Below are 22,612 nucleotides of genomic sequence, written 5' to 3' on the forward strand. Positions count from 1 at the left end.
TTTCCATTGTTAATCTAGGGAAATGAATGTCACCGGAACCCTTGCATAAATATAAGTTTTGATTTTATCTTAATTTTTTTTTCAAGCCAAAAATTATTTTCGAACAGGAAATTTCATTACTTGTCTAAATAATTCGCCTTGTCTGTAAAATATTTAATGCTCCCCAAAATTCTAATGCTTCCTCCAAAAGAAAAAAAGACAAAAAAGAAGAAAAAAAAATGAAATAATCACAATATTATAACATGTAACATTAGTTTTGAAGCGATTTTAGTTATTTAGTTTCTCCGTGCAACTTATGGTTGAATAATTCTATCACATTATTCTTTTAATATTAGATATTGATTATATTATATTTTGTATTTCAAATTGTTTTATACAGTGTATTACCATTATTCAGTAAGGATATTTTTCTAACATGGTGATAATTATAGGATGACATACTATCTGTAACTTGCGTCATGCGACAAGTATGATAAAAGAAAGGTGTTCAAAATGCCCGACCACTGGATCTAGAGATATCAAATTTGGTATGTAGTTATTTCTTGGGTAATATGTATCTACTAAAACATAATTCTTCAAAATTATTCTAAAAGAATTTAGACTTCGAAATTTGGATTTTATTAGCAATCAATCAGAATATTGACTGTTGCACAAAAACCAATTTTTATATCACTTTAAGATATAAAAAACATAAGCCTTTTATTGGTACTAACTTCATTTCAGTAGAATCTTTTATTTTAATTTTTTTTTAATTTTCAGTTTCTTCATTTATAATCATGCACGTAAAAGTGTCATATCAATTACATTTTTTATTTCTACGCTATTATGAAATTATGACAGTAAAATAAATAAAGGATTCAAGCTTATATCTTCATGCTACGAAGTTTCAAGACTTTAATTCGAATCTATATTTTGTCTATACTTTTTATGGCCATTTCTTTCTTTTTTTTTCGGATCTATATTTGTTTCAGATCTGTTTAATCAGATCTGAAATTCTGACAGATCTTTAATCAGATCTGTTTCAGATCTATATCTATATAATTCTTCCTCCATTATAAGACACGGAACTGTTTTTTTCCCTCAGAAAGATTGCATTTCAATTAAATGTAACATTAAATTATCCATTTATTCTCAGTAATTTAATCCAGCATATGAAATTTTAGAATATGAGTACCTGACAGCTTTCATTTTGTGACAGGCTTGCATTTTCCAAAGACATTTCATATCAGCTTTATCAGTACCAAGTTATTGAGGAGAATCCCTTCAGAATTTTTAAATTTCGAATTCCTACTGAAAATCTATAGATTTTCTAAATTCTAAACTTGCCTTTAGCTTAAATATCAAAAAAAAATGTGGATTGATTTATGTAGATTGTTCTGCTTTCATAAATAATATCAAGTAAACCGTAGTATAGATAACTTGTTAGCGATCATTTCTGTCGTCTACAATCAATCACAAAATAAGACTGTGAAAAAAAAAATGAAAACTCCGTCGCATAAAAATTTCTTTCAATGTTTTTCATATTATATAAATATTAAAAAAATCAAAATGTTTTATTTGATTATATTTATTATTCGTGATAATCAAATTGACTTTTAAAGATTATTCTCTTAGGAGATATTAAGTAGAATGCTTCATTAAAAAACTTGAAATGGCTGTAGCTGATTTTTGTTGCTAAAAAGAATATGCTATCATTTGTTTGTCTTGAAATTCAAAATTCTGATAAACATAATATTGTGAAAGCAAGAACCAAGACTTTTTATAAATATACTGATTTTGAGTTAATAAAATGTAGATTTCGATATGTAACCAATTAGTCACTTTTTCAAATTTCTGAATGACGATTAAAAAACAATAAAAACTCACGATGTCACAGTTTGTAAGTAAAGCTACAGGAAATAATTAGGTAATCAGCTTTATTCAACAAATGAGTAAAAAAGGGCTCGGGAATAATTACAAAAACTGAGAGTAGTAATGCCCAAAATGGCTAAAAAAAGTATGAATTTGATGAAACAAACATTTTAATGTGATTAACATAGAACTCCGTTATGGTTCTTACTAACAAATGTACTCATGAATTCTTTACGAATTATTCAGTCTTAAAGATCGAATAATTAAAATTCTTATGATTGTCGGCAGCAGTAGCACTGTCGACAGTAGTTATTTGAAGATATTTGTCTTTTGGGGTAAACAATGTGGCAATATGCAATAAAAAAATTGAATTTCTTGATATATCTTTTTAGATTCTTATTTCGACAGATGCATATACAGTTGCAGTGGCATTCGTCTCTTTCTTGCCGAATATTTGAAAGAAAAAGTGTAAGGAAATGACTTCATTTAGGTGGTGAAGTATTACTATAGCAATCGCTGGTATCAATGATCCGAAAATCCGTGGTATCATTGCAAATTTATGATAAAGAATTCAGCAATGTTTTTTTCTGGGCAGCATGCGGTTTTAGACTTCAATTAGACTTACTTCATATTTTTCATTAAAATATAGTAACATGTACTAAGATCTGCTCTGTTTCGATGGTTTTTAGGTCATGTATTATTATACACATACTATTGCACATTCGATATTGTTATTAGATACATAAAATTAGGTTTTCGAACACATATAGTTTGCGGATTCTGAGAGGAATAGATATTTTCCCAGCCTCTTAGAAGGGACACGATTCTCCTTCTATTGAATTATATTAAACATGCTAAGCTCGTAATGTGTAAGCTTTTTCGTAAAAATTTTATTATATACGGATATAATTAATGGTCTCAAAACTATTGTTTGCAGACCGAATGCAACCTCAAAGTGGGTGACTTCTTTTGCGAGTGGATATTACAAGAAAATAAGATAATAAATAATTCAACTGCTCTCAAAAATGTGAGAACATTTGAAAATAAACATGAAATGATGAAAAAAAGCTTTAATTTTTATTGAGAAAATTAAATTATTGGAAAAGTAATCAAGAGGACAAAGGCAGTTACTTGATTATTCAAATGCGATGCAAACTCAAATTATTGTTATTGATCAGCGATATGTTGCCGAGGGAAGCAAAAGCATGTCAAATTGGAGAAGAATGCCAAACGTTGAATATTTAATAGAGATGCGTAGTCGCCTCAAAATGTCAAGGCCTACTGAGGCGAGGCGAGGCGAGGCTATTCTTGTGGGATCCTTCGCCTCTTTTGATCCAGGGGGAAGAAATGTTATGAGAAGCACTGGACATTTTATCAGACATTATCCTAGAGCATAATCGAACAAAGTTTTTTAGTTTGTTATTTGTAGATCTGATTTTTTTTTATAAGTAGGGGTCTTTGACTACTTTTTATCATGTGAGAACATAATGTTGTTTTGAGGATAGGGTTTGTGATAGCGAAAAAAAATGCCCAGTTATAAATATAAAAACCATGGGCCAATGGAGATTATTGATTTCAGAAATATGAAAATGTTAAATATTAGGAAAAAAATTCAAATTTCAAAACATTTGAATTTTGATTTTGAATTACAACCATCTACTTTTAACTCTAATCACTTTAGTGAAATCACATATGTATAAAGACTATTATATGAATCTTTTTTCTTCTTATTTTTTCAAAATATTTTGGAAGGTCCGATTCATCAATACGTTTCTTGCAATCAACTATGGTTTAAAAGTCTAATTCTCAGCAATTAAAATTTATATTGCGGAATAAAAGTGTTCATCACATGTCAGTTTGAACTTTGTGATGACATATTTCAACCCTTTTTTTTCCACAAAATTGTTGGACTTATTTTCCTTGTCTTTCTTGTAATGATGCTTCGAATTTCATTATTTCGCAGACAGAGGCAGGTCACCATTGAACCCTTTGAAATATTTCCTTTCTTCTTAACTTTGAAATGCTATCTTGGATATTTTAACCTTGGCTTTAGCGAGAATAAAAATTAAGAATATAAATAGGGAGAATTAAAATAACAAATAAACTATAAATAATGCATAAAATTCTTGATTTCATTATTTTTTTTCTAAATTCTTTAAATATTTGCAGTAAAATGCGTATATTTGTACCCTGACATTTCCTTAGAAAATAGCAATGCAGCTTAAATAATAAATAATCTGTTATTTTTTGGACTAAATAAAAATTTCAAAGAAACGTAGTTAATATTCTTGGGGACAATCTGATTATAACTGTCGAAAAAATAGCATTTTTTTACGGCAACAAAAACAAACATTCAAACATTTTTGAATGCAAATAAATAAAATCTATCTGATGAAAGAAAACTGTAGGGGGGGAGGATCAATATTTTCCAAGAAATAGATAAAAATTTTGGCGCTTCGTAGACCTTTCTCACATTTGAAATATAAATAATACTGAGGACTTTACAGGAATTCCATATATTATTAATAACAAGGCGTTTCTGAGCAATTCCGGAACATACAGGAAAGTAAGACGCTGCTCATCGATCCGCATTTCATTAAAAAAAATGCGTTTGGATCAATAAAATGATGAATGTTAGGTAAGTTGGTATCACTCGCTCTCTGTCAGCTGGATATTGAGCTTCTGCTAGAGAGGAATAAGCAGTTGAGCCCATAAAATTCCTCCTCCCCCTTTTATTTGTATCCTTCTTTTTACAGTAAATTTATCGCATATAAAATTATATTATTACCAATTTTACAAAACACATATTTCTCGAAATGGGAGAAAAGGAGAAAAGTTTTTTTAAAAAAAAAGACTCTTAATCATTCTAAAATGAATTCATAGGGTAATATTACAGCATTCTTTCTATTCGTAGCTATATGACTAGTTTCGAAACTGCTAGATATAGGCATATAGTTCGAATTAGAAAATAATTTAAATGGCATAAAAATTGTATTTTATATTCCTTCAGTTAATAATTGAAGTCATGAAAAAAATGAGAGTATAAATTTTATACAGTTCCCCTGTTCTATTAATTTAACCTAATAAAAATCTATCGTCTCATTGATATTCGCGTAAAAAAAAGTTCCATTTTTCTCAATCAAAACAGATTGCATTTGGAAGTTTTGAATCTCATTATTTTAGACCCATCAAATGGCTGTTTCTAAGTAAGGGAATTTATTGATGATCTTTCTCGGGACAAATTATCTAAAATATTGTCTGAAATAATGATAGTCAAAAATTCATAATTCAGTCGGTTTCGATCGCTAAAGAGCAGATTTTTTTCTTCTTTTGCTTAAAATTTTGGCGTCATGGTTCCAAGAAGAAAATATCTCTATTTTCACTGATAAAATTAAATTTATCAGTGAAAATGGAGATCTTCTCTTTCTTCCCTAGCTCTCAACATCAATCTTTGTGTAATCCTCACAAAGATTAAGGAGAAAAAAAACATCACAGTTTCCTTACATACATTTGCATTCATAAATATCAGAGTTTTTCTTTGTTACCATTAACCAAATTATTTTCCATTTGATTTTTTTTAACTGCATCCTCATACATTATGTCATGAAAACAAATGAACCCAGAATTCATGTGTTTTTTCATACACTTTATTTTTCTGCATATTATTATTCCAAATAATTTTTCTTTAATTTTTCAAAGTTGAAAATCCTTGTAGACTGTTTCATTTTATTATCATTTCTTATATGTTTGTAAATTCTTTACTTAGTTATTTTTAATTTTTCTTCTGTAAATATTTTAGTATTTAATAAAATTTCCGTAACATAACCATCAAACCGTTAAATGACTAGAATGGCAAAGGATACGGGGGTCTGTTCCGTAGAAAACAAATTTATATCTTATCAAATATAGTTCGTACAGGCAAACCCAAAAATTAGTGCGTTGTTTATTCAATTTCACTTTTATTTAGTAATGATAATCAATAATCGCAATTTTCAAAACAATGCAAGTTTAATTTCTCTATTTTTCAAACAAAAATAATATTCATTCGATTTTGAGAAATATCTGTTGATTTTTTTATTTTTGAAAAAAATAAATTACAGTATAGCTCACGTGTCTCGTTTTCATGTATTTTGAATCAACATTTTATTATTTTGCAGAAAACTGATCATAGTGTTATTGAACTTACATTGCATTTCAAAATATTCGGATAGAATACATCGCTTTTATAAAGACTGAGGTCTGTACCCTATTATATTTATTTTTGACATTCTCCTTTTAATACTGCTTTTTTGCAAATGGCAAGCTAATCTTGTCAGAAAACTATGTTAACTATTCTGACTTGTGTTCGAGAATTTTTTCAATAACCCCTGTGATAAAGAATAAGGTAATTAAGGAATTTCCGATAAAGAAATGAAGCCACAAAGAATACGGGAAGAAAGAAAATTCTTTGACATGTATTCAAATTTATTAAATTGCGATTAAAATTCCAATTTCTTTGGAGTATTTAAAGGTCGTGTGCCTCGTTCTTTTACGATTTCTGATTTGGCATCGATATTTCTAATGGAAGTTTAGTCAAGTATTAACATTCAGATTGAAACAAATCTAGGGCTTTTTTAGGCGAGGAGGATGGCACCCGAGTTGGAAACCCCCTCTCCAAACTTCCTATCACAGCACACTACAGAAAGGGATGTTTGGCTCAGAATTCCAAATTTAAAGCGCATAAGGCCAGCATAGACGATGGATCTTTAGTGGAATCGGGTTTCGAACCTGGAACTCTCCAATATTCTTAGCAGAAAAATTTTTGTTCTTTAAAAAAGGTTTATTACGCATACGTTCTGTTTATTACGCATTTTATTTTGTTGCATCATGCTTGTAAGGATGAAATTTAGTAATGTTTATTTTTTCCTATTTTTTTAACGCACTTCCTAATGTTCCAGAGTTTTGAAATTTTGTAAATATATGTATTCTTAATGATAATACACTATTTAATATTTCCAGGATTTAATCTATTCATTTTTATTAGCACCAGTAATACCACCTGGTAGTGAATGAAAGGAGAAAAATGAATAATAAGAATATATCGTATTTATAGTAATGAAGTATGAAATGCGTAAGCAGTAAAAAATAATATAATTTAAAATTTTTACAAACACATTTATTAGTCCACTAAAAAGTAGAAATAATTTATCAAAAGTCATCTGATCATTACAATAACATAAACCGTGAGGAACGACCACAATAGGAGAAAACGAAATTGAATTATAAGAACATTTCATAAAAATTATTTATGAATGTGATTAAAATTTCAATTAATTTACAGTAAACTTCTTTCAAAGCTTAAAAACTATTTAAAATCTAAAAGTTAAAAATGCTAAAATTAATTTCAGTTTGTTATGCATCGATAAAAGCATGTCTTTAAAAACATTTTTCAAAGACATATATAAATCCCCCTATTCAAATTTAACGGCAATTGTTCGCTCTCGCTGCCAAAATTTTTTTTCATTCATTTCGTACCCCAACTCGAAACCTTTCATGCAAGGAAGAATTTAAGCTGGACTTGCTTATCACTATGATCTGTTTAGGAATCGAAGTGCCCTCAGCACTTTTGATCCCCACTCGCATTTATTGGTAGATTAATAATTTAGAACTTGATAAAATCGACTTTCTTTGAAAAAAAATTTCATTCACAGATCATTTTTCAAATTCGATTTTAGTCGACTTTTTATAACTATTTAGAATTCAAATTTTACTGTGCATCTATTTCATGATTCCACTCCAAGGTAGGGGTAACTGTAAAAATCAGTCCTACAAGAAAAAAAATTCCAATGAAAACTTTCATTTCTTTAAAATACTTAAATTGTGATATTATTAATCCCCGATAGATAAAGCTTTCATTTATGATAAGATTTTTAAGTTCTACAAAACAATGAAAATCTTTTCGAATAGTTAAGGTAAATAAAATTTCAAAGTTCAATTTTTAAAAAACTTTTCCCATTAACAAGAAATATGTGCATAATATTTATTACAAAAGCACACCAACTAAATTGTTTCATTCAAATCTCTCATATTACATGCGATGCCCACAAAATCTAAAGCAGACATAATGCGGTAAATATTAATACTTCATACAAGTATTCAAGTTAAACATGGAAGTGAATCTCCAACTGAAATATGCTTAGAAAGACAAAGCCGCGCTAAATTGAAATCCTTCGATGCGCTTTCCATCGTCACCATCAGCTTTAAATTTGAAACTCACTAATTGTACAGATCGCTTGATTTTAACCATACATCAAAACCTTTGCTTCATTTAACTGCGATTCAACTCTAAAATCCGTGTTTCTTCTACATCTCCATACATCCATTTTTTACGTAAATACTCTATATTCATCCAAACGATTGTGACAAATGTGGTATTTTAGAGCTCATTTGGCTCTTTGAAAATGCCATTAGAACTTATATACATCAGCTAATGGTAATTTAGATGACTTTTTCTCGATCACATTTAAAGAAACATTTTCTTTGGATTGAAAGAAACTTCTGAAATGTCGTCTTTTGCTGTCTCCTTTTGAAGTACTATTTTTAAAGCTTTCTCTCTTCATCTTGGAAAAATAATCTTTGAATCCAGCTTTTATTTTATTGATGGCATTTGAAGGAGACGCCGGCGCAGTGGAATCGGTTGCGTTCGAAACATAAGTAACTTCCACTGATTGACTAAAATCTTTCTCTTTGTCGATTTTTTCAGAATCTAATTCCTCTGAATTCAGGGCTGAACCAGATAAAGATCTTCTCATTCTGAACTCAGGGTCGAATTCAGAGTAATCCATTGTTTGCCATTGTGGTAAGCTGGAAGTTATCTCTAGGTTTTCTTTTTGATTCTCTTGAATTTCCATCCAGTGCTCCAGTCTTTTCCGTCGGAATGGAAATGAATAACTTTTCGGAAGACTCAAATCTGGACTTTGAGGACTTTCGGTCGAGGCCGGTTGATCAGGATTCTTAGTTGATGAAACTTCAGAAGAATCCGTAGAATTTTCTTGGTGGTTCGATTTCCAAGGCCGAATCTTATGTGGCCTGCTTTCTTTTGAATCCACCCACTCTTCCAATCTTTTTTGACGAAAAGGAAAGTAATACCGCTTTGTCAAGTCGGATTCTGTGGAACCGTGATTTCCAAAGTTGTACTCTCTAATATTTTCCATCGGCACTATGCTGGACGCGTCAAAAATACTAGGAGCTTTTTTAATCGATTTATTTTCAATGGGGCCATCTTTCTTCCAATTTCGCAGTCTATAAATGCGAGGCTTATTTAAAGATTCGGGCTTATCCTCTTGCTGAGTATCTGTTTTCGCTCGAGTAGCGTCATTCGGATGTTCTGTTACTGAACCTGAAAAGAATTGCGATGTGAAACATTTTAATGTCAAATATTTTTTTTAAATCAAATACCTTTCATTATAATATGAATAAATTATAATTTTACTTTTAGTTTAATCCTCCAAACAGTGAATTATTTTTACCGGAAATTAAACTCATAGAAATATCTCTTAAAGTATATACCGTTTTTTGATAAGAAGCGTGACTTTGAATTCTAAATATTTTAATACGAAATCTAATATTTATAATTGAATTGAAGAAAAACAAATAATGGCAGTTCGTCGATCGATTAGGTTGTTAATCCGATCGAATTTATTTTGACATAGCGAAAAGGCATAACAGCATTTTTATAGTTTAGGTTGTTCTGTTAAACATCCAAAACAAACCATCATATCATGCTAATAGATAGTGTACCAATTAGGAATTGGTTGGAGGCAATTTTAAATAAAATATTTTTAATACGAGAAGAAAATTTTAAATAAAAACGTTATAAAGTGTTTTGAATGTATAAAAAATCATCAAGAGTAAGTTTAAAAATTTTGATTTTTGCAATTCCACTTGAGTGAGTGCTACATAAAAGAAAATGTCCGATAAAAATTTCGCATACAATCACTCAAAAAATATTGAGACATTTAGCATTCAAAGCATATTAAGGTTTTTTTAAAATAAAAAATTTTATTTAAAAAAAACGGAATTAACAAAAAAATAAAAAAAGGCTGCGATATTTAGTATACAGGATATAAAAAAACTCATTCTTACTATTTTAGAATTACAATTTGATCTAGCTTTTTAAATACAATTTAAACAAGTAGTTGTCAAAAAGTAATGAGACACTCTTTAAATAAGAAAGTTAAGCTTATACAGCCAGCAATAAAATATAATTTACAACCACTTTTACTCTATATTTTTAGACAAAATGTCTGTAGAAAAAGTTGCATGTAGAACAATGGCTAGAAACAAAGATATTCGGTTGATGTGCGAAATCTGGTAGTAAGTTATTGGAAAAATAGAAAATCATTTCGTTATATAGGATAAATCTTGAAGCTCGGTAAATCTATGGTTTAATATTATTTGCAAGTTGAAGAAAACAAATAGTGCAGAAACCAAGCAAACGTCAGGGCGCCCAAGAATGTTTAGTGAACGTTAAGAGAACAAGATGCGAGACAAATTCACATAAACCCAAGAACTAGCGCAGTAAAAATTATTCCGAGATATAAATTCTGTAAATGTGTAAATCGTGAAGCTAACAAAAGTGTTTTAAGAAAACATAAGTGTCACGGTAAAGAATCTCGGAGAAAACCTTATATCAGCGCAACAAATTGAAAAGCTAAGTTGGCAATTGTTAAAATGTACTTAAAACAGCAAACAGAATGTTAGGGAAGTATTTTTATGGATGAAAGCAAATATAACATTTTCGGATCGGATGACAAGTCAAAAAAAAAAAAAAAAATCCGATGCAAACCAAATATAATTTTGTATATCAAAAATTAGCGCCCAAGTGTAAAATATGGTGGTGTCAACCATTTAATCAAGAGTTGCATGGCAAGCTCTGGTGTGGGAAGCCTAAACTTTATGAATGGTACAACAAATGAATGTTTCTATCTTGAAGCAGCTTGGAAGTCTCAAGACATTTGAACTTGTATCAGACTAAAGATGCAAAACATATTGCTGATATATGCAAGTCATGCATCCTCTACCCATCTCCTAATGTGATTAAGGTTCCAGAGTCCAGACCTCGATACTATTGAATGCAATATTTCTAACAGATACATTTGATTGAAAAGTGGACCAAAACTAACGGATTATTTGCACAAAATTGATCATATTCATGCCAAATCGACTGCAAGGGTGACCTTACAAGATTTTAAATTCATTTTTAATTTATTGGGCAGCGTCACGATACTTTGAAGAGGAGATTTTCTGACTCGATTTCTTTTACTTTAAATTGTAATCTTAATTGCATTAACATATGAATTTTTCACGAGTTACTGAGATTTGCATTTATCAAAATGTCATTTGTTTCTTTGTTTAATTAGCATATTTAAATTCTATATGATAAAATCCAGTTAAATTGTGTATGAATACTTTTTCTGAGTGACGGCAAATATCTGCATCATTTTCCGAAAAAAGTCTACAGAGACTTTACTATCTTACAAATCTTCGAAAAACAGAAAAATATCCTATTCTAAAAATATTATTCTACAATTTTCGATTCTTTCTACGCGGTTGTTATTGAGAAGAAAAAACAGGGATGGATTATGATGAGATTTAATTACTATGCCTAGATATATTTTCCACATTGAAAAATCACCAAAAAATATGCATATTTGTTCTGAATTTTTTAAATCAAATATTTCGACCAGCATAACTCGAACTTGTGTAGAATTGCGAAAATTATAGTATAATTATAGAAACTTGCATTTTCCCCAAAATGTGTGATTTTTTTCAACCTACTCCTGATTTACTTAAGCTATGTTTAAACATTTAATACCTAAAAATCCTTATTTGAATCTTCCTTATCAAACTAACGGCCTTTTATTTAAGCCTGAAATATCAATTTTTTCAACTTCCTTTTTCTCTTTTTTCCTCTGTCCCTCTTCATACGATACCCATCTGCCTTGGCATATTTGGGGTGGCTAATCCATTAACATAAAGCTATAAAAGTGCTATTACGTATTTCGTATTGATACTTCTGTTGACAATACAAAAGTATTAATACGAAATACGGCATTCAATCCGTGTGTGACAGACAGGTTCATTCATTAAATTTCTTACCTCTTTCTTCACGGCTTTCGTCGGGAGATTCAGAAGACGGAGAATACTGAGAGATCCACGTTTGTACCGGTAGCAATTCGGTATAGCAAGACAGGATCATTAGTGCGAGCAGAAATATGCATATAATTGACAGGTAAACGTATTTCCTTTCCGATAGCAGTTCATCATATCCAATAAACATGACGAGCATGGTTAGTATGATGAACTGATAAATGAGATGTATGCACCCAGTTCTCGATACCGTCATAATGATCTGTTACACTCGATTCCTGAAACTGAAACAAATTAAAATTAGCATTTTCTTGCGTCAGAAGATGTCAATGTGATTTTTTTTTTTTTCATTTTCTTCTAATAAAAGCACAATGACAATAAAAATAAAAGTTAATTTCCATCGGCATGCAGCCTTCGATTTGATCAAATTTGCTGATGCATCGATATGTTTAAATTCTCTGATGTGTGACATATATATATATTAGAAACCGAGAAAATGGTCAAGTACTCCCCCCCCCAAAAAAAAGGCCATTGTCACAAAGTTCCGCACAAGGTTTTCACATCAAATATCCATCACTCCTCCAAAGCATTTATAAACACATCGCATACGAGGAAGATAAGAAGATAAGCAAAGCATAGAAGGGATATTGCAATCATCAAAAAATTCAGTCTCCAGATTTAGACTAATTTCCACTTTATCAGATTTTGGTATTTGTTCAGATTTTTTTCCCACAATTTGGAGTTATGTTCTGTCTGTGAACATAACTCAGAAACGCTTTGAGCTAGACGGGTGGAATTTGCACCAAATTTCGGTTCGGTTTTTGCACCAAATTTGTAGATTTCTATCAAATTTTGGTCTAACACTATTTAAAGGAAGTTTGTTAGTACTAGTACAAGCAGATACGATAGCTATAAAATGAAAAGAAGTTGATGAATAAAATTCGGGACAAAGTTTTAACGTCAGTGTATAAAGTATCGAGTTTTGTACCAAATCAATTTAGGAATAAATTAAAAATGCAACGATTGCGATAAATTCGGCATGTGATCTTTCTACTATAATTATGCATCAAATGTTGGTTCCAATCGGTTGGGGGAAAAAAGCGCCCAAAATGCATACTTCTTTTTACTGTACTATAATGCACAAAACGTTCATGTGAGGAACTAGTAGAAAAATCTGAGCATTCGCGGTATGTACGATCCAGTCCACAATTTTATAAGTGGGGAGGGAAGCGGAATAACTATTTTATTAAGGAATATGCGAGAAAGTTGCGGGGAAATCACTCTCACTTGCTTTATCTCCATTTTAGATCCAATTCGAAGGAAACTGCTGCCTCGATTAACATAAGATAATAAAATATTAGAAAGTGTCAATTACTTTATTCGTTTTCATAGTTTTTCAAAAATCCCCCCAGAAAGTGATGTTTTAAAAATTTAGCATATTTTATTCTCAATTAAAAATGTAGCGATTTGCGATCTTAATACGAGTTTGAAAACAAAAAGAAAAAAATTTGGTAAAATATTGATTAAATTTTCAGCTTTGTTAATTTTAAATGCATAGAACTTACCTAATGGATCTCAAATGCCACTGTAATGTTTCTTCGAATCATAGAAATTTCAACACTCTAAATGTGTTAATAGTCATTTAAAAGGTTTTTTTTTAGCTGTCAAGGCTTGACAATATTCTGAAAAATACTAAATTTGTGATTTCAATTCTTCCACTTTTAAAGTTAATGTAAAAGTGGAAATTTCCAATAGTATGAGAATAATGTATCTCTCGTATTAGGTACTCTTCTCAGCCAGGAAACTATTTTAAATGTCCGTCGGAATCTAATGATGTATTGGCGTTAACTAATTCGCTAAATAGAGAGAAGATAGAATCCGAATTTTTGATCAAATGAAATGATGCCGATTTTAGCTTTGTTTGTTTGATTGATTGATTCATTTTTTTAGTTTGTTTTGTTACTAGAATTGCAAGAAAAAAGTTGTGTTTTTTTTCTCTCGATTGTGTAAATAAGTGCAACAGAAAATTCTTGATAGCAAAGTAGAAAACTCATAATAGCACCGTCGCATCTATTTTTAGAATGAAACCTTTCTTCGCCTTCTTGTTAATAATCCATTAAAAATGCATCTTTTCTTTGATGAAAGAGAACTATTTTCAAAATCCTAAATATTGAACGATGATGCCATTCTTATTTCGACCCAGTTGATAGCATACACCTGATGGTTCACCAGGATCAGCTCAAATTTTCTATAAAACATTTTATGTCATTTGCTCTCAGTCATTTCTTTAGAAAAATATTTTTAAAACTCAAATTTTGTTTCGCCATCCATACGATTTTAGAAGTCTTAGGTTTTTCGGTTTATTTTGCTCTGCATATCTTTATACATCCAATTATATACAAGAAAGTAGCAGTGTTTAAAAATGGAAGCATTTTAAAATATTTTACCATTATTTAATTCTAAAATTATATCTTTATTGTAAATGCTCCAAAATTAAAAAAATTATTAGAATTATTATTTATTGAAACCTAATTACTTTATTTAGATGTAAATAGTACTGATATTAAATAGTATTCTTAGTTTTCAACAATGTAAAACATCAAGCTATTAAATATTTGAAGAAACGAAAACGATTTGCGTTTCATTCACTGTTGTAAGACACAGGGGAACTAGAGTGTGTTGACCCCTTTTGCCTGGGTTGCAAGGAGGAATAACATTTAAAAGTTTTGCGCTAGTGAACAAGAATTTACTTATATTAAATGCTTAGTTTAACGAGTTGCAATTTTCAAGAAATGAATACTTTAATGAATAAAAATACTTCTTTATTTCTCTATTAATAACTATTACAAAATTTTCCTCCTAGCATTATTTTTATTCAATTAAGATATGATATTAGTATATATAAATATTTTGTTTCTACGGTTTACAAACAGAAGCGCTATTAAACAAGATTTAACAACATCTATAGTAATGGATGGATCATGTCATTTCATTTTTCTGAACATTAAAAAGAATACGATTTCAGTCTTAATTTGATTTCATTTAAGCCTTATTTTAGATGGGTTAAACATGGTTCTGCTATTAAATTCTAAGAATGAAAAAAAAAAAAAAAAAAAAAAGAATTCAACCGCAAATGAATTTATTGAGGAAAGTTTTGAAAGGTATTCAGGAATGACGTCATCTGCTTACTCTTAGTCATTGAGTTCAAGCTGAAAAAACAGTAATAAAAATGACATACGACTTGTGAACTAGGGGCTTTAACCCTTTAACTACTAACAAGATATGTAATATATCCCACTAACATTTTAAAATTAGTTTTTAAAGTTTTAAATAGTTCAAAGTAAAAGTAATTTTGAGAGGACTATTTGAACATCATATCACGACTTCTGGTTAAAAAATCGTTTTAAAAAATTCAAGCAAAATTGATTTATTTAAAACCTATTATCTTCACTTGCGTGGAATAATATAAATAAGAAAAAAAAAAGATTTTAGCGCATTTGTTGTCAGAGAGATGAAAATTTAAGAGTGCTAAAATACCACACAAAAATCAAGTCAAACATCAAAAGAAATGACAACAGTTCTAAATAAAAGCAAAAATGTCAACAAAGAAAAATAGTTTAATACTAATCAAACAAAATCATGCAAGTGATGGATGAGATTAAACACTAAAATTTAATATTACAGCAAAGTATTGTTACAAATTGTGTTTAAATTAATTTTGAAAACTGATTAAAAATGAGAAAAATAGAGAATTTTTGCCATTGAAGAAAGACTGAATTATGACAGAAAATTTTGAAAATGACACTTCTTTCACTTAAGGGATTAGCAATTCTTTAATAGCTTCATTAATTGTCCAAGATGCTAAAGAAAATATAGGCCGAATTTCTGCCAAATCCCTCTCTGGGAGTGTGGAATAGTAGAATTGAAAACAAGCAAATGGTCTTTCCGTTTTCATAGATATAGTTTTAAATATTTTAAATTTGTTTCTGGTGATAATGATTCAATTTTTGCAAAATTCTTTAAACTTTTGCGAAATGAGAATTATGATAACATTTTAGTTCTTAGTTAATGCATTTTTTTTTTAATTTTGCATATTCTTTGTTAATTTTTTAATTGCGTTCTTTTCTTAAATAAATCAAGTAGTAAAAAGTACTTGAAATTTCTCCGATATTGACGGCCTCTTAACATATTTATAGGCTTGCATACTTTCTGTAATTTGAGTGATGAGACGTAATGAAGAGCACAGCCTTCAAAACGCTTTACAGTGAACACCTTTGGACCTAGATCAGCAAATTTTAGTACATATTTGCTTCTAAAGTAATAAGTACTAACTGAAAAGGAATATTCAAAATTGTAAATTGATTAATCGTAGTTTTAACGTTTTTCCTCAATAGCTTCACATATAATTGCACAAAAGCGAGATTTATAACAGTTTCAAATTCTAAAAATGAATAGAGTTTCTGTGATACCATTTTTTTTCCGAGCAATTTTTTTCTCTAATTAAAAAAATATATAAATATTTTTAAACATTACAGTACTTTTTATTTTTTATTTTTTTAATAACTCAATTTATACTTATGCGCTGTGCAGAGATATTAAAAAAAAATTTTGTATGTACGTTATCGCTGCTATATAAATGAACTGATTTTGAAAGTAAAGAAAGACATATTAAGCCGAAAAAACACGACGATACGTTGTGTTGAACTGGTGGTTCAATTTTTTTTTTTTTATGCTACATAAAAAAATTTATAGCGAAAATCTGACATGGCTATAAAACGAACTTTAGCACATTTTAGAACATTAGTAAACCAAAAACATCAGGAAATTATCGATTTGATGAAATTTTTTTAGAGGGAAAAAAAAAAAACTTTTAACCCCAGACATTATTTACAAAATGCTGCATGGATGGCAGTGGTGTGAAACTATTCAAACGCATGGAAATGAGCTTCTTGGTCTTAAAATCTTTTTAACAAGTATTTACATAAAATATTTTTGAATCATCACGCCTTTTCAGGAGTTTTTTTTTCTTTATTATATTTACAAACTTGTTATATTAAACTAAAAACAACCGCCGGTAAAAAGGAAATTCTTCTATATAAAATTTTTTTATAACATTCCATTTATGATATTTTTTTAAAACTCAGAAGAAAAAAATGCATAAAATAGAAATGTCTGATTTCGGGAATTTTATATTTAGCCCCTTCTCCTATAATTGCATTGGGTTACAAAATTTCATATGTTTGAATCTAATACAAAGTAGCAACTACTTGGACTCACTTCATTATTCCCGGTGTCTTTCATATTCTCATTGTTTATAATGATAATAAATGTCCCAAACAAGATATATCCTCCGATTCGGTGGACTGGATTTAGAGACAAAGACTGTCATTCCCGCGCGCCATAGCTTATTATTTTTCCAGTCATCAAAGTTGGGGTTTTTGCTTATCAATAATAAGAAGGATTTTAAATATTATATAAGTTATTTAATGAAATTTTTATATCCAAAGAGATCATTCAAATTGCAATCTGCTTAAAAACTTCCCCTTTGTTATCTTTAAACATTAGAGTTGATGAAATTTCAACTGAAAAAAGAATCAAAACTTAAGTTTTTTCCGTCCTTTTTGCAATTCCACCAATAACAATTAAATCCTATATTATTTACAGAGAAAATTGCGTTTTCGACAAAAGAAAATTCATCTGTAAATCGCTGCATTCATTTGGCTCCAAAATTTGTTTTGGTAAGGTTGCTACAAATGTCGTTCATTCCTGTTTTGTTTGGAAAAAGTTACCCTTAACATGAATGCAATTTTATGCTGTTTAAAACTTGAAAAAAAAAAGACTTTAAATGATCTCAGATGCTAAATCTTTAGCATTTTAAAAAGTAATTCCAAGATTAAGATAATTATTCTTACCAAAATTGATTACCAAGAAATCTTTACAGCAAAATTGCTTCGAAAGTTTAAAGCTTGTAGGTAATAAAGCGTCCCAATTATTAATAACCCCTCTATTTCATCCCAACCTTTCTTCAATTCGATACATAGTAGCTGAACAGCAAACATTTATTTCAAATCTCAACACCCAGTCTTGAACCTTGCCAATAATTTCCATTTTTAAGCCAGTCTTGAGTAAAAAGAGTATTTGTTATTCGATTCCCTTTCCATATTCTTAATAAATATAAATATGTTTGTTGCTAATTAGTTAGATTGAGTGATTTTTAAATTTTCGAGCGTTCCTTTCGAAAAATATATTCTTTACAATACAAGAACAGGAACCCATATTTTGGCAAAATCAGTTATATGAAGCATATTTGACAAGTAACAATCATCTTGAATTACTTTTCATTTGAAAACTTTCAAAGCTGAAATACAATTGCAAAATGCTTACAATAACCGTCCAAATATTTCTACGTTCTTATGAATATTAATCCTTATAAGTTTTAAATATTCTCAATTCTATGATTTAATTACATCAATGGATTTAAAAAATAAGACTTGTTTCTTACCAAAAATACTTTTTAATCTGTCTTCTGTTTAAATCATCACTCTGTAAATTTTGGAGCCGTTGTTTACTTAGTAGAAAATTTCTATTAATTCAAAAAGTTAAATTTTGCTTTCCTCAGACTCTGTAAAATACAACTGGCATTTCATTGCTCTCTCTCCCCAGCGGCATGATACATGTTATTTTAACATATCTTTTATTTCTACATATCCACAATGCTCGATAAAGCAGAAGGCAATGCGTCAGTCATATAGTAATAATTGTTCATTTTGGAATTAGGTGCACTATTTCATAAGTGTAATTATTAAAGAATATAATCAAAAGGTTTCTTTAAAATCACAAGAACTTGCTTTAGCTATTAACTTCATAGAACTTTTCTACACTTAGAATAATACTCTAAAAAACGCTCTTATATGAATATAATCTGTCGATTGCATAAGAACTAAAGATTAGAATGTGGTGTCTTGATTGATCTGACGAACAGAAACAACTTTATTTTTTTATATATATATTTTGTAATTTATGTTCTCCCGAATATTATGATGCTACAATATGCTGATACTGTGTGCTCCACTAAATGCTTTATTATTTTACACTGTTACTTGTAAATGAAATAATTATTTTTTTATGGAAGATCAAGTTAACATATGTAATTCCTACATCATTTGCAAGATTACATTGATATAAAGAAGATCATCAGGTAGGAATGTTGTCATTTTTTGGATTGTCTTGACAGGTTGCTATAGTGACTAATGACCTAAACTATTACGTTATTGTGTATTACCGATTCAAATACAGTGTTAAACAGAGACTGAACTGGTAAAAGCAGGCCTGAAACATTGTCTTATCCTATCGCTTATTGTAGTACTTTCACTTTTTGAAAGTGGCAACATGTAAAAAAATCAGTCAAAATAAAAGAATAGATTAAGTTGCTTTCAATTTAGATGTCTGATCATTTTACTTTTTAAAAAACTTATTAGGAGAAAGGGAAACAGTTTGTTTCTGCAAATCTCAACATACAGTGTAATGCGCGCACAATTTCCTGTTTACTTTTCTTCTTTATTCTCTGCAACACACGAATCTGAAAAGTTTTCAAAGAAATCCTTCAATTAGCAGTGACGAATTGAGGTATTTTGCGGATCTGTAGGAAGATACACATCACGAAGTCCCTCTTTTGATAAACTCATCAACTTATTATATTCATATTTCATATATTTTCATATTTCAGCACATTATTAATTTAACATACTTTTATTAATTTATTTCAATTTTTTATAGTAACCAAGTGAAAGGGCTTATGTTTCCATTTATTTCTTAGAACTGCGCCGCATCCATGTTTGAGGACAACTATTATTTAAACAGTTTATCGATATTTATAAAGCTTGCAATAACTGAGTGAACATAATAAAACAGGGTAAAAATTAATACCTTGCAACTATATTTTGGAAAGGGAGTGTAATGTAGCAGGCCTTCATATAATGAACCCTGGCCTTCATATGGCCGGCCCTGCTGCGGCGTTGCCTCCTTCCCTGTGTCTGGCATTTTACTGAGAACTGTAAAATTCAGAAATATTGAAAGGCAAGAGATCTAATGGCTTCATAGACAATAAATATTTTGGAAATCGTTCATATTATCCTAATATTCTGAATCCTTTAGAATTTGTTTGGCATATTTGTTAGAATACGATTTGTTTGGTATTTGTTCCTTTAGAATTTGTATGGTAACTATAATTACTTACTTACTGTACTTAATTTAATGCCGGCGTTCTGGCATAGGGGCAGCGCGTCTTCCTCGTGATCTGGGTGTTCCGGGTTCGAGTCCCGGTTCGGGCATGGTTGTTCTTCATCTGTGTTCTATCTGTGAGGTGTGTGAATGCGCCCCTCTGTAAAAAGGGGTTGTGCAAGCGAATGTGTGTTTCATCTTCATATGAACTAGAAGTCAGACTTCTGCACTTGCGCGCTCAGCGGTCTTTACCTTCAAAAGCTACTGCAACCACTTTCCGCGGTAACGCGGACACGACATCATCAATAATTAATTTAATTTACTTACTTTTAATTTGGTATTTTAATTATTAATTTGGTACTATTTATCTTAATTTAACTCCTATTAATTTAATTCTAAAATGTTCTCTTATTTTTCGATCCAATTCCACATTTTTTTTAAATTCATTCTACAGAAGTGCTGTAAAATTGCTGAAATCGGCAAGTTCTCACACTCCGTGTGAAGAGATAAAAATCTGTCAAGCTAAACGAATTCTTTTAAAAGATACCCATAATTCCCACAACTAAATCGACACGTGTAAAGAAATCCCTATCAGAATCTCACAGTATATAATAATGGGGTCAATTCATGTGACGTAAAAGTCACATGTCATGAACTTCTGCGCATGACATTTAAGTTTCATCCGCACCGCTTTCGTCGATTAGTCTGTCATTAACGTTCTCCGCCAAGTATGAAGCAGATTTTTTGTTTACATTTGAAGTTATAAAAGAGGAAAAAGACAGGTGTGCTGATGGATGCATGCTTTAATGCGAAACACAAGAGTGACTGTCATGATAAAATGTTTTCTTATTTTCCTTTCAACAATCCTGACGTGGGTTGATAGCTTTGACATAGATTTCTTCAAGCCTTCGAAGTCGGTGATATGCTCCGACCATTTTGAAGAATTCATTCAGTGTGCGTCCATTTATTAAATATAACTCTTCCAGTAATTTGTAAGAAAAACTCTTCGAAGAAAAAGAAATCGGTAAGCGATTTGCCGTCATATTACATTGCATTTTCCTACAAAATCTTATCTAAATTTAATTAATGTAAGTAAACAAACTCCTGTTGCAAAAATAACAATTGCTATAATGCTAAACTTAGGTGGAAGTGAATATTACTAGTTTTCTTATTACGTTTGCAGATTTGTGATGGATTCAAAGTGAACTTATATCAAACAACTTTTCTATTTTTAAAAATGAAATGTCAATAGTTTATTGTATTTAAATTGAAATTGACTGTTATCATAATATTGTTACGAATCTGTGATGCGGCTTCCCAGCATAGTTAGTTCCATAGGAGGTCCCAGAGCTTGGCGACCATTTGGCGACTTGGCGACTTTGGCGCCAAAATAGATTATACCCGAAACATCGGGAATTTTACCGATCCGTCCAGTAGGAACCGCGATACGCCTCGAACGTTCCTGATTGGTTGAGAGGCTTCTAGCCCCGCCTCCTGAGACCTATAAAAGGAGCAGCCTGCTGCTTCCGGGTAGTCGTGAATTGAGGAGACTAGTTGGAATCGACGGAGTGAAGCTAGTGCTGAACTAAGCTGTGCGCTACTGTCTGCAGTAGAGTCTGGTTGTATGCTGCACGTCTCGGCTGAAGATAATCGTCTTCTATGCTCTATAGTTGTCGTCTTTGTGCTGTCCTGTGTGTCTTCGTGTAAATAAACGTCGTTGTTTTTTTTTTCTTCTGCCGCCTGCTGATTGAGCGTTCTCCACACCATATAACTCCCACTATCCAAACGAACCCCGGAAATTTCGTAACAGTATCATGTTATACCATTGTGCAGCTTAGTGGTTTCTGTTTAAATAAATAAAAGTCTTTTCATTGAAAATCAATTTCCATATCAGCATTTATTATATAGTTTTTATTGCAAACTTCATTGCTACATGCATGTTTCACTTTTTTTTTCTATTTCTTTAACATATCAATTTTGAATTATAAAATTCTGTAAAAGCATAAGTGTTTCCTTCAACTACTCTTTATATCCTATTTAACTTCTCTCTCTCTCTCTCTCTCTCTCTCTCTCTCTATATATATATATATATATATATATATATATATATATATATATATATATATATAAATCATGACCTTATTTTTGATTATTAAATTTACTGTATTACATGTTTTTGTTTTATTTTATGACATTCATTCAATGTAATTTTTATCAATGTAACTTTAGCATTTAAAAAAAAATTCAGAAACGTTCTGCTTTAAAAGTGTATTTTTCAACATTATATTATTATTGGTGATAAAAAAGACTGTTCTTTAGTATCTAGGATGTTTCTGTTGAATAAAATTGATTTCATCATTTACATTGACATTCTTGTCACACTGTGTTTATATTATTTCTAAGTGTCTAG

The 22,612-nt window shown here is 30.2% G+C and overlaps 1 protein-coding gene across 2 annotated transcripts; it reads right to left on the reverse strand.

Moving 5' to 3' along the window:
- Positions 1–6,997: 6,997 nt before the first annotated feature.
- On the reverse strand, positions 6,998–18,622 carry LOC129960801 (uncharacterized). 2 transcript variants are annotated; one of them, XM_056074464.1, is made up of 3 exons: positions 18,485–18,622; positions 11,992–12,266; positions 6,998–9,229 (listed from the first exon to the last, which is right to left on the reverse strand). In XM_056074464.1, the coding sequence occupies exons 2-3, from the start codon at positions 12,236–12,238 to the stop codon at positions 8,298–8,300; spliced, it is 1,179 nt and encodes a 392-aa protein (XP_055930439.1). In that variant the 5' UTR covers positions 12,239–12,266; positions 18,485–18,622; the 3' UTR covers positions 6,998–8,297. The 2 variants fall into 2 exon arrangements, with proteins under 2 accessions (XP_055930439.1, XP_055930432.1); XM_056074457.1 differs by lacking the exon at positions 18,485–18,622 and adding an exon at positions 13,548–13,703.
- Positions 18,623–22,612: the final 3,990 nt, after the last annotated feature.

The sequence above is a fragment of the Argiope bruennichi genome, chromosome 2, assembly GCF_947563725.1.
Source record: "Argiope bruennichi chromosome 2, qqArgBrue1.1, whole genome shotgun sequence".
NCBI lineage: Eukaryota > Metazoa > Arthropoda > Arachnida > Araneae > Araneidae > Argiope > Argiope bruennichi.